Source organism: Lissotriton vulgaris, chromosome 12 (genome assembly GCF_964263255.1).
Source record: "Lissotriton vulgaris chromosome 12, aLisVul1.2, whole genome shotgun sequence".
Lineage (NCBI taxonomy): Eukaryota > Metazoa > Chordata > Amphibia > Caudata > Salamandridae > Lissotriton > Lissotriton vulgaris.
Window position 1 is genome coordinate 108801256 of NC_141700.1, and position 18406 is coordinate 108819661.

An 18406-nucleotide genomic window follows, 5' to 3' on the forward strand; every position below is an offset into this window, starting at 1 on the left:
TTTCCCGCCAGTCTTCCAGCCAAAGTGGAGGTCAGAACTAGTGAGGGCCAGTTGCTGAGTGCAGCAAGTGGTCTGGAGAAGCTCACAAGGGCGGCAGACCTTTGAAGCTTCCCCCTGCCCATCCTGGGGGAGGGGACCTAGCACCTCACCCAGGATGTGCATTGTTGCAGGCCCAGGAGAGCGGAGGCTCTTCACCCAGGGGTCCATCAACATGTCTGCTGTGTGGCAGCCTAGGCAGCCTCTCAGACCATACGTGGATTGTAGGTTAGGATTTTAGGGGGCATCCCTAAAATGCCCTCTGGTGTATTTTACATTAAATCCCACACTGACATCAGTGTGGGTTTAATGTGTTGAGAAGTTTGATATCAAACTGGTCAGTCTTCAGTGTAGCCATTATGGTGCTGTGGAGTTCGTAATGACAACCTCCCAGCACCATATACTCTTAATGGCATCACTGCACTTACAGTGCCCAGGAATGGCCCTGGGTACTGTAGGGGCACAGGCCTCATGCACCTGGGCCCTCACCACTGGCATACGGCACCCAGATAGAAGGGTGACTGAGGTATGCCAGGGCAGTGGGTCTTGTGGGCATGGCACACAGGGATGAGTGCCATGTCGACTATTTGTTTAGTTCTGTACTTAGACACTCAGCCTGCAAAGGCAGGCTGTGGGTGTCAGGGTACAGGGCCTCTAAGGATGGCACAATATGTGCTGCAGCCCTTAGGGGTCTTCTCTGGTCACCATGCCCTGGGTGCCTAGGGTACCATTTTCTAGGGGCTGACAGGTGGCCAGAGATGCCAATTGAGGTTTAGTTTCAACACAGTTTTAGGGAAGGAACACAGGCCCTGGGTACCTGGTTGACAGGAGCCCAGGGCACACTCAGTCAAAACACATCAGCAGGTCAGCAAAAAGTGGGGGCATACCAATGCAAGAAAGATGGCACTTTCTCACAGCAGTGCAATAGGAGACACCAGGAACAAGGAAAGCAGAATGTAAATGACAGGTAAGCAGCCAGGCAGCATTAATCAACAGTTATAGGATAGCCTCAACTTGAACTCCCTATAAAAAGTCACTCAATATGTAATACATTTTCCTAGTAACATACAACAGAAACAAATCGGAGGTGGATTTTGTTTCCCGAGATCACTGTAGGTTTCAGGGTCATGTAATAACGATTTACTCAAGTCATGCCTGATGCTGAAATAAAGATTTTAAGAAAACTGGTTTGCATTGTTCTGGGCACAACATTAGCAGCCAGGAGAGTGCTCTGCATCAAAAAAGAAATTTCACAATCTGAATAAACTGTGTTCTTTGTTGCAGAGGGACAACAATAAAATGGATAATGTGGATAAGAGGTGCTCCATGTCTCCCCATAAAATCAACACTCCTTTATTCATGTTGTCTTATAATCGTTCACCTCTTAGAGACAGTCACGAACGCGCACACACTCCCCAGCTTCCACTACTAGGGCGTTTTACAGGGAAGTAAAGAATCTTAGTACCTCATATTCCTTCTCCTCTGTCCAGTTGATGAACTCAAAGTCTCCCATTCGGCTGGCAGGTGGGCGCAATTGATCGAAGAACATGGAGAATTCCTCCTGCAAGTGGTCATGTCCTTTCAGCAACATTCCCATCTGTGTCTTCAACTGGGGGCACAGCAGATTAATCATAATCACATTCATTTTTCGGTTTACTGAGAGAAATGAACTGATGTGTACCAATTTAGAGCTTTCTCAAGTTCATCTCTCATCGCATATTGATAGCTATTCGTACACCTCAGCATCAGCAGATGAATTAGTACAAGCAGCATAACTCAAACCGTCATGCTTATCCTCGATAAGTGGCTCTCAGGTGTTACAAGCATACTTTTCATTTGAAAAATGTACTTATTCAAAATTGATGTAACTAGCTTGTAACAAGCTGGGGTGGGAGATTGCAGAAATAAAGAAAAACCAGAGAGAAAAACACCAGCGAGAAAAACGGGTTTATTTGATCGCCACCCTTTAGAGTTCTTCTTCCCAGCAATTATTAGGCACCACATGTCCATGTTTACAAAAGGGAAACAAGTGATAGCCTTTAGATGAACACTGGAATTAACATTAGGCAAAAATGTTAAGACTTTCATAGTTTTGCCCTCGTCTTGCACCTCCAACCTTAGCTTAAATCATGTTCAGTCTTTGCCTTTCTCACTCTCGTGAAAGCAAATACAGTTGTGATGATTAATGGACATATTTCACATTTACATGAATTACCAGTTGAGAAATTGAATACTGGTTTGCTACATTTGGGAACTAGTGGGGGACAAGGGGGCCAGAAAGAAAACAAATACTTAACATGGGGTATATGAGGTACTGCCATATGTAGCATGCCATCCTGGAGTTGCTTAATCCACCATGGATTGTATGGAATCATGTATAGTCTCAATCATTATCAACAATAATAATAGCCACCATGTTTGCTAGATTTGGAGGTTGACACAACAGTGGGCCAGTGAGATTTGTTAGTTGAGATGAATCCCATCTCGCACTGAAGAACTAGTTGCTAGACACCCAGAGGCATAATTTGGAGAACCTAGTCTTACGTATGGTGTTTAATGCCCTGATATATCTGCCACATAAGTCTTCACTATTTGACTACATTTCAAGCTAAGACCTTTTACTATCAGGCAGATGAAGTTCTCACAGATTTGAATAAACACCGAAGACCAAACACTACAAATAAAGCAACAATCTGAACAGCATTGCCCACTCAACTCATTTGTTTTTCCAGTTTATTGTACTTTATGAATATGAAGCAAGTTATTTAGGATGGAAAATGAATGGAACATTGAATTACTGTAATCAAATATGTTATACTTCAGTGTGACTGTTGCTAGGCTCCTTCATAAAGATGCTGGCTTCCGACAATTTCGTCCAGCCCAGCATTCACAGTTTGAAGCTTGCAAACCAATGGGGCTTTTAAAGCGTTTTAGCAACATTGTGGTACAAGCAGACATGCCAAAGCGTTATAGCCACACAACGGACAGTAAAATGAGGGCAGATGGGCCCTTTGATTAAATTAATTTTTCGCTTTAACCCCTTCCATGCTGATGACGAACCCCAGCCGTCATGCACTACGGTGCTCGTGTGCTGATGACGGCTGGGGTTCGTCACGGCCCGCCCATGTTCGTGTTGTTTACAGCACACCAGGGGAATCGCGGCCGCATGGAAGGGGTTAATTAACTATTTAGAGTTAAAAGTTGAAAAACTCTTAAATCAAATGGATATGTTTTGAATATTGGCTAGTGTGTGTCATAAGTCGTGATGATTCGGATAGCAGCTTAATGCTGCTTAAACAACACATTTTTCAATATTGTTTTATCGAATACCAGAGTAAAAGATGCCTAACTCTGCCTGATCACTTTCATTAACTCTGTCTCTGAACTTTTTTGATAAATTTTGCTAGACCACTTTGTACCACATAACTGTGGGAGTTTGCTGAAATACCTAAAGAGAATGGTGCTCTCTCATATGACTTTCTTGGAGTGATCACCTGTCAGTTCTGAATCCAACTCAACCAAGAGAAACAACATGTTTTGGTCTGAGACTATCGCCAATTAAATCATTATTATTTCAGGTCATCATTTGGGATCATGTCCTACACATTTGAAAAATGTCCTCTAAATTATGGTTAAAGCATTATCCCCTGATATTTTCTGTACTTGGATTCAAAATAATAGCACATCGCATTGAAGACACAAAAGCATCACTGTTATGGCTGTCTTTTTGCTAGCTCTTTGGAGATGGAGAATGATGGAGTGTGACTCCAGCCTATCACCCCCATAGCATAGGGATTAGATAGACAGGGACCCTGTCTTACATATATAAAGGCATTTTCGTATTATTTCCCTTAGAGTAAGGCTTATGAATCTAAGTTAGGGGATAGATATATAAGTACTAGTCATGATTCACTCATTTGCTAACATGCCGATCTGTTATTCATGGAGCTATGCATATTATGGGCCCCGTAGGCCTTAAACGAGACAGACTCCATTTTGCTTTCTGCCCGGTAGCTCGAGAAGGCTTTCTAGGTGAAGAGTAATGTTTTAGTTTCAAGCTGTTGTTCGCTTGGAGAGAACCGGTTCAGGCTGACCCTTATCGAAGGAATGTATTTTTCTCCACTCCGAAGACACAACTTCAGGCTGGCCAGCTGGGAAAGTGTCCTTGGAGGTACAAGAATTTGGTGGGCGGCAGGTTACTGGCCGTGAATTTCCATGAAGGAACGGGCTTTGATATTAGCGAAGGTGTTAGTCTTTTTGTCAGTTAGTCCGTAGGCGGCATCTAGCCGTTAGCATCTCTGCCATTATTCATTTTCATGGTGGATGAGTCGCCATCTTTGAAGTCGGAGAAAGATTTAAGACCGAAACTCTCTGAGATAGACTGAACGAGAAGTAGCGCGGAGCGCACTGGTACAGAGAGAGAGAGAGACGGTAGCTAATAAACAGCAAGGTTCCGAGGTCCTGAGGGAGAGCAGACGAGGTTGAGCCTAGCGGTGCAGACGTGTACTTGTGACGGCTGAGGGTGACTGCAAGGCGAGCCAGGACCCAGAGACGAGACAGGAGCCCAGATGACTGCCGAGTCCAGACTTCCCACTAACCAGGTGATACCCGCCCAATTTATGTAGGATGTGCACTCTAATCTTTACCTTTTTCTTGCAAATGTTATGCTGCATAGTAATGTGATTTATGTTTATTGTTAATAAATACCCTAATTCATATAGAATTATTGTGTGCCTGGTGCTCATGTTCAATCTTGATAAACCCGACTTCTAGTTAGGAGCTGTTTGGGTGAACGGATGAGAAATCCCGATCAGGTAAATGGTGACTGAATAAGGAGGGAGTGGGTGGATCTTTGATGCCAAGAGCAGGGAGTACACTACATAATCTGAAACCATATTCAAAGTTATTACTGTAGTTTTATTCCAGGTAGATCACTGAGACAATACCCCCGAATAATGGTTCATAGGAATGTGGTCGTCGTTGATATGCGGCGTTAGTGATAACACTGGGTGGGAGACCAGTGGGAATACCCACCAGATTGTGGCTTGGATAAGTGAGAACGCCAGGGAGGATACTGGCGCTTAGTTTCGCCAGATTGCGAACAGTTTGGAAAAGGGAGCATTGGGTTCTGCAGGCCCGTGTGTAGACACACCGGATTGTGTGTCAGATCTGCCCTAGGGTAGAACGGTCTGGGTCGGGGTGACCGCGAGGCCAACTGATGTGAATAAGATATTGTAGAAAATCCGTACATACATATATTGTCATTCCCCGTCCTTAGGTGCGATCTGTATATTTATCTGTATATCTACTCATTGTGAATACGATCTGAGGAGGGAAGGGGAGTACGTTTTGGCTGGGTCACAGGGGCCCCTGGGGGCTGATCCCATCTAAACAGAAAATCCAGCCATTACAATCACCGACATTGATATTATTCATCCAAACACTGAGTAAATAAAGAGTTTTCAAAGATTTGACTTGGAAGCTAGCAGTAGAAACCAGTTCTTTGTTGATAGCTAGAAATGGACAATTTAAAGTTTTTTGTTGTTCTTTTTTTTAAATAAGGCCCATTGGGCTCCTGCTATGCAAGGCCAGAGAAGGTTTGTCTTTTAATGTTTGAGGTTCCCAGGCCATGAATAGGTGAAAGAGGTTAATGGGTCATGCAGTGAATGATGTCACAGTAGATCTCAAAGCCTAAGCCGACAAAAACATTCTGAAATGTTTATAAGTGGTGACTGTTATCCTATGTCCTGTGCACCAGATGGCTCCTTTTAGGTTAATGTGAAAGAGTTTAGCCTTCAAAAAGTATCCCTACAGAGCTATTTTCTCTTAGTACATCCAAAAGCAGTGGATGCTGCTTACTGCAGAGTTGGCCCACAGGAGTAAAGAAACTTTGGGAGGACAGGACTGTAATGTAATATGAGAGTTTAGCCACTAAAACATTTTATTGCAAGTTTCAGAGCTGTGGTGGGATTTCATACACTGCAACTTCTTGCAGCATAGAATGGTGGTCTCCTGAAGAGAATGCCATGGTGCCAAGAGAACCAGAAGTAAGGGTTCTGTGAAATCTACTCAAATGTGGATTTTTAACTCTATCTTTGCTTTTATCTTTCTTGAGCGAATATACAACATGAAGCTTCATTTCAGGGAGTAAAGACATGGTTAGAGCCTGAAAGAAAAAGCAACTGACTTTGAACCAACAGATAAGATACAAGATACTCAAAGTAAGTATACCTGGATGCAAAAATGGACAAGGGTGCAAATATAGGAGATTTTTAAAGAAGTAGAAAGAAAGGAGAATATCGGATACATTTCATGCCCCTGCACGCCCAGATACCTCTTCAATCTCCTCTGGGAAACATTCTGAACAGCCCTGGAGAACTTTGATGATTTTCTGGTGATGCGAAGGGTTCTCAGCAAAGCAAATCTCCAGTTGTCTAAGAAACCTGCGGCTTTTGTCAAAGGCTTGTTGCTCTTCAAACTATGAAGGAGGAAAAAGCCAATATTATATCACTCTTCTGGCATGGGTGAGAAAGTGAAACCTGAATAAAACATGAAATCAAGCAACTGAAGCACACTAATGCATTGTGTTATGAACAAGCAGCTGCAGATACGGTGGTACTTATGAGGGGCTCATTACACAAAACAGTGTGGAATATGTATACATTTACCACTCCAGAATAACTTGAACTAAGAGCAATGTTAGACTGCCCCTCTGTGCAGGACCAGCTTTCTTACACCACCAATGTGTAATCGCCCAAGATTACTGTATTCAGTCCTTCATTTCTCTAATGCAGTGTGAAATGCAAAAGACTTTAACGAACATATACATTTATGTGGTCACCCAAACACTGGTAAATTGACTCATTCGTCAACCATACATGCCCAATACTAATTCGAATTTTCCACTATTTAATAAAGGTGTGAATTTGTGTTTATCAGCATAGTTGCTCTAAATAATACTTACTGTCTCATAGATTCCATAGTAAGCGTCTGACATAAAACAACTGGGTCTACTGGCAAAAAAGGTTAATTATGTGGTTTCTATTGGACCACAAAGGTGTAATCCTCTTATACTGTGGATATTGTTATATACCTTTGTTATAACTACTGCACCTATAAAAACAGCACAGCATAAAGCAACATGTAAAACCATAAATGAGTGTAACTATATGTTGCTCATTAGTATTGTTGATGAAAGGAACGGCCATCAGGACTCACTCAAGGTTTTGCCTCACATGATTTACGGCTCAGCCAGACAATCCACATTGTAATAAGTATTGTATTACGCTCTGCATGTCTGCGTATATACAATACATTACATGTTTGGAGCTGTTGTCAAACGTCAGGTCTGTGCAAACCTTTACTTGAAAATGGAAAATATTTCACTGGCCCCTCTAAAATAAGGGTTTCATCACTTTTAATGAGAGCCACAAAGAACTCTAAATAGCTTAACTATTGTGAAATGTTTATTCAGAATTCTATTCGTGAAAAGTACACAAATCCTGAACACTGTAATTTAAATCTTTGCCAATTTTTAACTGCATTAACTCCCTTCTTTCTGCAAGCAGAATGTGTTTTTCACAAAGCAAAGGGTGTATTTGTTCTTAAATTTTGCATTCTTGCAAAGCATTTTTTTTTCTCCTTTTTACCACAAAAAAAGCTAAGTGCAGCATTCACTTAAGGTTTTCAATTGACCCCTAGTTTGGAAAATCCCCTCTTTACAACTTAACTTCCCAAGAATAAACATACAATATAAAACAAGCATTTACAATGCAATGGTCTTGGCATTTTTAAAGTTAGAGCTATTGGCATTGCTCATGACATTATTTTTATTTATGTTTTTTAAAATAAAAACATAAATAAATGGCATTGTCATTTACAATGCCAATAGCAGGGCAGGAGAGCAAGCACAAGCAACGAGGGGGGCGGGGATAGCAAGCACGAGCAACGAGGGGGGGGGGACAGCAAGCACAAGCAACGAGGGGGGGGGAGGACAGCACGCACAAGTAACAAGGGGGGGACAGCAAGCACAAGCAACGAGGGGGGGGGGAGGACAGCAGGCACAAGCAAAGAGGGGGGGCAGGGGAGCAAGCACAGGCAACGAGGGGGCAGGACAGCAAGCACAAGCAACGATGGGGCAGGACAGCAAGCATGAGCAACGGGGGGCAGGGGAGCAAGCACAAGCAACGAGGGGGCAGGACCACAAGCAACGAGGGGGGCAGGCCTGCAAGAACAAGCAACGAGGGGGGCGGGACAGCAAGCACAAGCAACGAGGGGGGCAGGACAGCAAGCACGAGCAAGGGGGGGCAGGGGAGCAAGCAACGAGGGGGGAGGACAGCAAGCACAAGCAACGAGGGGGGAATACAGCAAGCACAAGCAACGAGGGGGGCAGGACAGCAAGCACAAGCAACGAGGGGGCAGGACAGCAAGCACGAGCAACGAGGGGGCAGGACAGGAACCACAAGCAACGAGGGGGGCAGGCCTGCAAGAACAAGCAACGAGGGGGGCAGGATAGCAAGCACAAGCAACGAAGGGGGGCAGGACAGCAAGCACGAGCAAGGGGCGGCAGGGGAGCAAGCACAAGCAACGAGGGGGGAGGACAGCAAGCACAAGCAACGAGGGGGGAGGACAGCAAGCACAAGCAACGAGGGGGGGCAGGACAGCAAGCACAAGCAACGAGGGGGCAGGACAGCAAGCACGAGCAACGAGGGGGCAGGACAGGAAGCACAAGCAACGAGGGGGGGGCAGGATAACAAGCAACGAGGGGGGGCAGGACAGCAAGCACAAGCAACGAGGGGGGGCAAGAGAGCAAGCACGAGCAACGAGGGGGCAGGACAGCAAGCACAAGCAACAAGAGAGGGCAGGACAGCAAGCACGAGCAACGAGGGAGGACAGGACAGTAAGCACGAGCAACGAGGGGGCAGGACAGCAAGCACAAGCAACGAGGGGGGAATGACAGCAAGCACGAGCAACGGGGGGGCAGGGGAGCAAGCACAAGCAACGAGGGGGGGTCGGGACAGCAAGCACAAGCAACGAGGGGGGGCAGGACAGCAAGCACAAGCAACAAGGGGAGGCAGGAGAGCAAGCACGAGCAACGAGGGGACAGGACAGCAAGCACAAGCAACGAGGGGGCAGGACAGCAAGCACGAGCAACGAGGGGGCAGGACAGCAAGCACGAGCAACGAGGGGGCAGGACAGCAAGCACAAGCAACAAGGGAGGGCAGGACAGCAAGCACGAGCAACGGGGGGACAGGACAGCAAGGTGGGGGCAGGACAGCGAGCACAAGCGACGAGGGGGGGGCAGGGTGGGTTGTATTATGCCATTTTCTAAGAAATGTTTCTGTGATGCTGCACGATGGACTCTTCAGGCTTACACTAAGACTGTCAGCATAATGGCTGTTTGTACGCTGTTTCTGAGCGGACCTCTCAGAGCATATACTATGGAAGATTGTATAGTATGCATTGCTATAAGTTGTTCTGCTGCTGCTCCTGGGTGAACTCTATTGAGCATGCACCAGTCCTATGACTCTCTTCTGCTGCGCCCGTGCTTCTCCAGAGCACATTCTACAGTAGATGTAGATTAAGCTTCCCATGACAGCACTATTTACCTCTGGGCACTTCCTACGTCGCATATTCAATGTGGTTTAAACGGTGTTATACAGACAACTTCAAAGATGGTAGGTATGTGTGTGCATGAATTAGTGTATTTTCACACTTTCCTCTTACGCCCGTGCACATGCACAGCTATACGCACGATGCAACAGGGACTGAGCAATTTTTGTCAGCTACGCACAGCTCAAAAACTCTTCCTATATAAGCCACATCACACTCTCTCAATCAATCTATACACTACCCTGGCAAACTTCAGCGCCTCTCTGTTACTACTTTTTGTTCAATTAATGCCTGTATGTGGCAAAAAAAAAGAACATTATTAGACCACAGTTCTGGTCCTCACTATTGACAGTGAAACACTAAACATATAGCCCACGTCACAGGTACACACTGTCCCACCGAAAGCAAACTCATGTAGAAGCGAGATACCCATTGGCAAACACCCATTTGTGGCTTATTAAGGATATGAAGAGCTCTATAATTAATTGACATTACAGTGCAACACCATCAGTGCAGTCACATGTCTTAATGTTGCTGGGGTGTACTGGGCCTTCAGTGACTCTTGACATTTCTGACAGCGGTGAGGTGGCCAGAATCTCTTTGGATATACAGAGCTCAAACAGGGTCTAACCTTTACTTTAGAGCAATGTCCAGACTCTCCTGATAAACGCGGGCCTGTGCTAGCTCCACACATTGCTGCAGTGAGATGCAAGGATGCTCCGGGGTTGTATGGGGTCTTTGCGGGGTGTATTGAAGACATAATTGCAGTGAGGTGCCCAGACTCTTCTTGTGATGACTCCAGTGAGACACTTCTGAAATGTATATCTATATAAAATGTGACTTTAGTGACATACCTGTATGCCCCCAGAATGTACTGTGTCTGCGCTGGCTTTACACTACGTGTATCTGCAATGAGTTGACCAGAATCTCGCGGCAAATGTGAGTCCTGTACCGTCCCTACACATGACAGCAGTGAGACTCTTGAACACGCCTAGGATAGAAGTCCTTGTATGCACAGGAACTTTGCGCGGTCTGTTTAACATACAACTGCAGTGGGACACAGAGTCTTCTAGGAATAACGGGGTGTTCATGTACTGAGGTGAGGCACCTGGATGCTCTTGGAGTGTAAACGACGCCTGTACCTGGCACATTACTACACTGAGGTACCCAGATTCTTCTGGACAGACTCCACACATGACAGCAGTCAGACTCTGGGGCCCTCCCGGATGAACGAGTCAATTAGCACAAGCAACGAGGGGGGGGGGGGGGAAGGGAGCAAGCACGAGCTACGGGGGGCAGGGAACAAGCACAAACAACGAGGGGGCAGGACAGCAAGCACAAGCAACGAGGGGGGATAGCAACCACGAGCAACGAGGGGGGGGCAGGACAGCAAGCACGAGCAACGGGGGGCAGGGGAGCAAGCACAAGCAACGAGGGGCAGGACAGCAAGCACAAGCAATGAGGGGGGGCAGGACAGCAAGCACAAGCTACGAGGGGGGCAGGACAGCAAGCACAAGCAACGAGGGGAGGCAGGGGAGCAAGCACAAGCAACGAGGGGGCAGGACAGCAAGCACAAGCAACGAGGGGGAGGACACCAAGCACGAGCAATGAGGGGGGGCAGGACAGCAAGCACAAGCAACGAGGGGGCAGGGGAGCAAGCACAAGCAACGAGGAGGCAGGACAGCAAGCACAAGCTACGAGGGGGGAGCAGGACAGCAAGCACAAGCTACGAGGGGGGGCAGGACATCAAGCAAGGGGAGCAAGCACAAGCAACAAGGGGGGGCAGAGGAGCAAGCACAAGCAACGAGGGGGCAGGACAGCAAGCACAAGCAACGAGGGGGAGGAGGACAGCAAGCACGAGCAACGAGGGGGGGGGGGGCAGGACAGCAAGCACAAGCAACGATGGGGCAGGACAGCAAGCACTCACAGGAGGACTTGGCAGCTTCTCGACTTCTTCCGGCGGCGGTTGGGCAGAAATGGCGTTGCAAAAGCGGCGCCATTTTCACATTCAGGGGCGTGGTTTTTGCAGCTGAGTGATGGATGACGTCACGGCGAGAAAACTGAAAAAAACACGCCCCCGAATCCGAAAAGGACGGGGCTTGAACGGAGTGATGCCCCTCTCTCCCAATGGCTGGCCTCCGTTTAGGAAGCCAGCCAATGGAGAAGAGGGGCTGGTTCAAGCCCCCGTACTAAGAAACATGAATTCTCGGCTGCGCGACACTGCTGTGCAGTGTACGCTAGGCCGAGACCTAAAAATACATAACAGGTGACATTGCCGACTGGAGTTCTGTTGACACATTCAAACCACTTGGGCTCGTTTATGGTGTTACTAGATCATCGGAATGGCAATTTAGGACCATAGTGAAAGGTTACCAATTATATATCTAAAATTAATATTAGCCTGCCGCTATATGTTGTACACATTTTATCTCTCTCTGGAAGACTCAACAGATGAAAAATAGATTGTACAATGGCATTTATCTACTATGTCCTCAGTTATTAGAGGTTCTCGGAACGGCAAAATAACCCCACACCAAGAGTGCACATTAGAAAAACCCCAGCACATCATATTCAAAAGACTGATCCAAACATAGTTGCCAAAGCAATGGCACCTCAATGACACATTTATATCAGTTAAGCATAACAGATATCACCATTCAGAAGAAGCAAACTTACTATATCTAATAACCTATGCTACATAACAGGCAAAGGTGCCTTGAAACTAATTGCCAACTGAAGCTGAAAACTGGGAAATTGCACCCACAGCAGGACTAAACAAGGAGAAATGCCTTTCAGGACTCCCAATCCATATAAATCATGTGCACAGCACACCTCAAAGTCATATAGCTGGATAAGGAGTTTCACCTCAGTAGCATTTTATATTGAGTTATACTCACACCAAATGCACAAATTAGACATAACTCCTGGCTTGATTATGCACACAAAACGAATCCTGGTCATTTAGTTGGTTAAGCATCTGTACCTTTCTTATAAATTAATATTCGCAACTCGCTCTCTGTGAACCATACACATTAAACACAAGCCCTGACACAGAGACATGCACAGCATGACGCCAAGCAATACAGTTTTAAAAGAAGAATCCAAGTAAGAGAACTTCATTTCCCATCATCCATCAGCACAGGAAGTGACATTACTTGTTTTCCCGCCAAAACGTCTTTAAAAGAAGACGCCACGCAAGAGGACTTCACTTCTCATCACCACAGGAAAGGACATCACAGAACTCTGCACTCCTTCCCCCTCCCAGGACCTACGCAATGGTAGCTGCAACACGACGCGCCAAAGGCAAGCCAGTCTGAACCCAGTCTGCGCTTAGCACCTGGGAACCCTGGTCCGATCAATGCCCAGCGAAACGCTGCAGCACTCCTTAGGTCACTAAAACCTTGACGCCGTTCCCCAACTGCTGCTGCGCCTCACACTATGGTAGGAGTTTTCACCTGCACCCACTGCCATTTATTCAGCAGACACATAGCCACACCCCCTATGCAAATGCTGGCAACACTCTCAACACCCCCTCTCAACACAACCACAGCAAATCCACACATCACCACCCATTTGCATGCATGTGTCAAAAGTCCCTCAGCAAATACACACCCAAACTATGGGACCTGCTGACTAGAGACCTGGCTTAACCCCTCATCGGCTCCTGACATCGCCACTGCAATGCCAGTGGGCTACAAGATCACTCAACAGGACCGCCTTAACAAGCTAGTAGGACTCGCTATCATCTACAAGGAATTCATCAAATGCACAACATCCACAAAGAAAGCCACTCCATTCATGGAACACCTGCACTTCAGCCATCAACTCCAGCACCTACATTCTCCTCGGAGACCTCAACTTTGACTTGGAAGAACAAAACAACTCCGGCTTAACAGTACTCCTCTAAAGCTCCAGCAACATCAGATTCACCCAGCTCTTCCCAGAACCAACACACACCACAGGACAAACACTGGACCCCATTTTCACCACAAGTGACAGCATCGAATACAATTCCACCATACCGCTCAAATGGACCAACCTGTCCATCATTTACTTCCAAATCAACACACCTCAAGTCAACATCCCTACTAGGTTCAGCATTCCAAGCCACAGCTGGAGGAAAATAAGAGAAGCAGACTTGCTCAGCACCCTCAGTGCGGATCAAGCTAGTCCCATACACAACTGCGACAAGGATATCAACAACTGGATCAAAGACTGTGCAGACTCCCGTGCACACATCAAACCCAACAAGTATAGTAGATCTAACAAACATGCCGGCTGGTACACAGAAGACCTCTGAGACACCAAAGGACACAGTTAACAGCTAGAAAGGAAATGGAGAGCCAGCTATGACAACACCAACAGAACTAACTACAAGGCTGCAGTCAGATGCTAACAGGGACACCAAGATACAAGCACTAGAGGACCTCATAGAATGCAGCTCCAACAGCTGCATGGAGAACTTCTCGATCGTTGAGGATTTGACCTTGCTCTCAGCCACTGTCAACAACATTGCTGCCTCCAAACAACTCTGTGACAACCTATCCAACTTCTTCCACAGCAAAATTGCAAACATCTACAGCAACTTTGCACACCAACTCAACCCCAGAGAACTTGTTGCTAACCTACCCCCCATCATCCAAGATTGGCAACTGTAGGAAGGTGGCGCTGTATATACTATACCAAAATGAGGTATAGTGTAAACAGAGTCCAGTGGAACCCCAAAGGTAGGCAGCAGTAAAAGTAGATAGCACCTTACTCTCGGTGGTAGTGTGGTTGAGCACTAAGGCTTAATCAGAGAGTAGTGTTTAGCATTTGTTGTACACACTCAGGCAGCAAATGATGTCACACATTCAAAGACTGAACTCAGACCAATTTATTTGTATCAAAAATATTAAGTTATATTATATCTAGAACCAACTCAAGCCTAGTGCAGGTAAGTGATATAAATGCTTTGCAAAATCTTATGCAATGTTTCACAGTTGAATGCAGGTTCAAATGCAGTTGGTTGAATTACAGGTAAGTCAATGTTTCAAAATTACTTTTCAGTTAATTTACAGATTACTTAGTACTTTACTTTTTAGATTACTTTTTAAGTTACTTTTTCTACTCAGTATAATAGGCCTAGATATCACACTGGGACATTTCCTAGAGAAAAGGTAAGTAAATCATTTTTTGTACATTTTAGGTTTTTCAGTATTTCATACAAAATCAACTCCACACAGAACAATTTTCAAGAAAAGCAGTCAATGCAAAGGTAAGTAGTTACTTGTGGGAGTTGGCATTCTGGGGTTGGAACCAAGGTTCCCCCAGGATCAAGGATGCACTCTTGAAACACCTTCAGCGGCACTAGGACGGCCGGGTGCAGAGTGCTGAGGCCCAATGTTATCCAATGGGGGATAGGGGACTCCGGGTGGTGGCTCCTCATGAGCAGGTCACTAGGTTGTGGGATCAAAGCTCCTTGGTGTTAGGCTCAGGGCAAATGGGGGATCCAAGTTAGCACACAAAGTACCCCTGCCGCGGAGCTGGGGCGGCTGGGTGCAGGGTGCTGTGTTGGCGTTGAGTGCCCTGTTGTTTTCAATGGGGATTCTCCGGTTGGAACAAAGACTGCATGCAGGAGGACAAAGATCTTCTGGAGTGACCACTGGTTGAAGAAGTAAGTTGGGATGCCTGGGGATGCTGGGACACCGTCTGTTGGGGCACCCAAGGCCGCGGGATGTCGGTTGCATGGGTGTCTTTAGGCGTCAGGTTTTATTACTAGCTCAGGTCGTGGTCGGGGGGGATCCTCCAGAAAGGGGCTGCAAGCTTTGCTTGGAGTTCGAGGCAGGTCAGAGATCACCAGATCTCAGGTCAGGATCACCGGGGAGACCTTCTCGTGGTGTTGGCCACTCGAACTCGGGCCGTGGGCATTGGGTGCAGAATGGTGCAGACTTGTGGTTCTGGCTGAGGCCTGAGACTATGGCTGAGCAAATCCGGTGCTCCTGGGCGTGAGAAAGGGGCTCTATTTATACTGGACCAAAGTAAGGTACAGTGTGTATAAAGACCACCAACCCCAGAGGTATAACAAAGGTTAAAGTCAGGGCTGACCTTACTCTCAAAAGTGGTAGCTTGGTCGAGCAGTAAGGCAGTATCAGAGGACCGTGTGAAGCATTTGTTTTACACACTCAATCAGCAAAAGGTTTCACACACTGAAGAACTGAACTCTAGGCCAACAGTTTTTACATCAAAAGATATAGTTGTTTTATTTTAGAACCAACAGGTATCAAAATATACTTTTCTCAATATGAGTGACTGTAGGTAATTACTTTGCAGAAAGGCAATAGACTCTGTAAGTACAGTAGCTACAGTGGTTGCAATTGGCAACACAATTCTAAACACAATTTAACATTGAGCTCAATGGATGTTTCTACATAAATGCAGTGGATTACTTTAAAGATTACTTTTGGTACTCCAGGACTGGATCCTAGATTTAGTCACAGGACCTAAGCTGAAAACAGTCTAGTAAAAGCGTTTTGGTTATTGCAGTAATTTTTAAAGAATATAACTGTATTTTAAAAGTTCACACTTTGAAACTTTTCAGTGAAAATCTAGCAACGTTATCCTATGAGAGGAAATTCAGGTCACAGGTAAAAGTACGTTCTCATTACTTTCGTAATCCAGTACTGGGATCCTATGTCCAGCACTGGGATCTCTACTTAAGACAGGTAAGTAATTACGTTTCAGTAGTTGGTACGATTTTTAAGGAATATTTCAAGTTTGCAAAAATAGACACTTAGAAGAAATTTCACAGCAAAGCAGTCAATGGTTTCCTATGGAGAAAATTCAGGGTACTTGTAAACACGGTTAGGATTACTTTTGTGGTTCAGTACTGGGCTACAAGGTACAGTACTGGCTTCTCTCCTGATCACAGGTGAGTACTTCGGAATTCGTTCTTCGGCTGATTTTAGATAAATATTTAAAAGTTTCAAATCTTCACACTGAAGATTTTTCGAGTCAAACCAGTCAATGTTATCCTATGGAAGGAAGTGAGTTATCGGTTTGCAGGGGAGTACTCGACTGGTGAAGTTAAGGTTCTGGGCATAGACTCAGGGGTCTCCCAGGGTCAGCAAGCAGGCCAAGCGGATGTGGGAGCTGAGCTCCTGGTCACTTACTCAGGGCAAGTGGGGAAGTAGAGTAGGGTAGGGTAGAAGGTGCACTCCCAGCAGGACTCCGGCAGCTGGGTGCAGGGTGCTTTTGAGCCGTCGGGTGCTCAATGTTATCCAATGGGAAAGTTACAAAGTGAACAAAGGCTGAAGGCTCGGGGACGGAGATTCTTCAGGTGGGACCACCACTTCGAGAGGTAAGGAGGGGGTGTCTTTTGGCGTCGGGAAATCTTACCCTTAGCTGGTCGCGGTTGGAGGGGTCCCTGGATCTGAGGCTGCAGGCGTTGTCTGGATCGTCGAGGAGGGTCTTTGAGCATCGGACTTCGGGTCCCAGTCGCTAGGGCGACGTCCTCGTGGTCTTGGATCACTCAGGCACAGGCCGGGCTTGGCGGGTGCAGAGTGGGCTGGATTTGCGGTTCCTGGCTGGAACCAGGGGTATTGATGTTGGAGCAGAGCCTCTGCTCATGGGAGTCCCAGTTTGTTAGAGGGTCAAGGCAGGCAGGTCCTCCGGGTTGTCCAAGGTGGCTGTCCACAGGAGTCGCCGGATTTAGCAGGAGCAGGTTCCAGGATCGACAGGCCGGTAGGGCTGGGGCCAAGTCAGTTGGTGTTTTCCTGTGGTTAGCAGCTGCACGGCGGGTCTTCTTCTTGATCTTCTTTCTTGTTTTCTTATCGGGATCTGAGGAAGGAAGGTTCAGGGTGCCCCATAAGAACAATTGTTACTTACCTGTAAACAGGTGGTTCTCCAGTATTGGTGTCTTTCATAGATTCACATGCTTGAATATCCCCCGTCGTCGGAGTGGGAGTCCCACGGTAAATAAAATAGCAATAAAATACTATATATATATATATATATATATATATATATATATATATATATATATATATATATATATATATATATATGGAACAACATATAACCTGAAATATGTCATAGAAAAAAGGCATAACAAGCCTACACATAATTCTACATAGGAATGCATGGAAAAGGAAAAAACCATTTGCAGTCTATCATTGTCATTATGTTGGTCCAAACCACAGCCAATCAGGCGCCAGCAACCCTATAGAACCTTCTCCTCAGAGCTCAGCACCTCAGATTTTCTTAGCACAAGAGTGACCACAGAGTCTATGAGGAGAAAAGAGCCTCTGAGGGGAGGAGGGTGGGTCGCATGTGAATCTATGAAAGACACCAATACTGGAGAACCACCTGTTTACAGGTAAGTAACAATTGTTCTTCTCCAGTATTAGGGTGCCTTTCATAGATTCACATGCTTGAATATAGAATAGAAAGCAGTACAGTAACAAGGTAAACCATAATAAAGGAGGGAAGACAGAGGCTCACCTTATTGAAAAAGATAGCGAAGCCTAGCCTGTCCCACTGCAGTGTCTGCTTTGTTAATGGCACACAGGCAGTAGTATTTCGTAAACGTGTGCCTGCATGACCACATGGCTGCTCTGCAGATCTGATGCAGCGGCACACCGGCAAACAGAGCAGTTGAAGACGATATCGCCCTGGTAGGATGGGTCCTCACTGAAGACTGTAGAGGCTTGCCTGCCTGTTGATGGCAGAAAGCAATGGCCGAGGAAACCCCACGAGCAATAGTAGGATTGGGAACTGG

The 18406-nt window shown here is 46.2% G+C and overlaps 2 protein-coding genes across 3 annotated transcripts in view; one reads left to right on the top strand and one right to left on the bottom strand.

Annotated features, from left to right (window-relative positions):
* The window catches only part of MSTO1 (misato mitochondrial distribution and morphology regulator 1), a 255728-nt gene that overhangs the window by 205062 nt on the left and 32260 nt on the right, over positions 1–18406 (top strand). The window lies entirely within an intron of this gene.
* Positions 1–18406, bottom strand: part of GON4L (gon-4 like) — a 421863-nt gene that overhangs the window by 25084 nt on the left and 378373 nt on the right. Inside the window, exons 26-27 of one of the 2 annotated variants that reach the window (XM_086947414.1) lie at positions 6371–6514; positions 1502–1645 (exon numbers count right to left, since the gene is read on the bottom strand). In XM_086947414.1, coding sequence (XP_086803540.1) covers positions 1502–1645; positions 6371–6514 — 288 coding nt within the window. The remainder of the gene's footprint in view (positions 1–1501; positions 1646–6370; positions 6515–18406) is intronic. The other variant, XM_086947415.1, reaches the window with a different exon arrangement.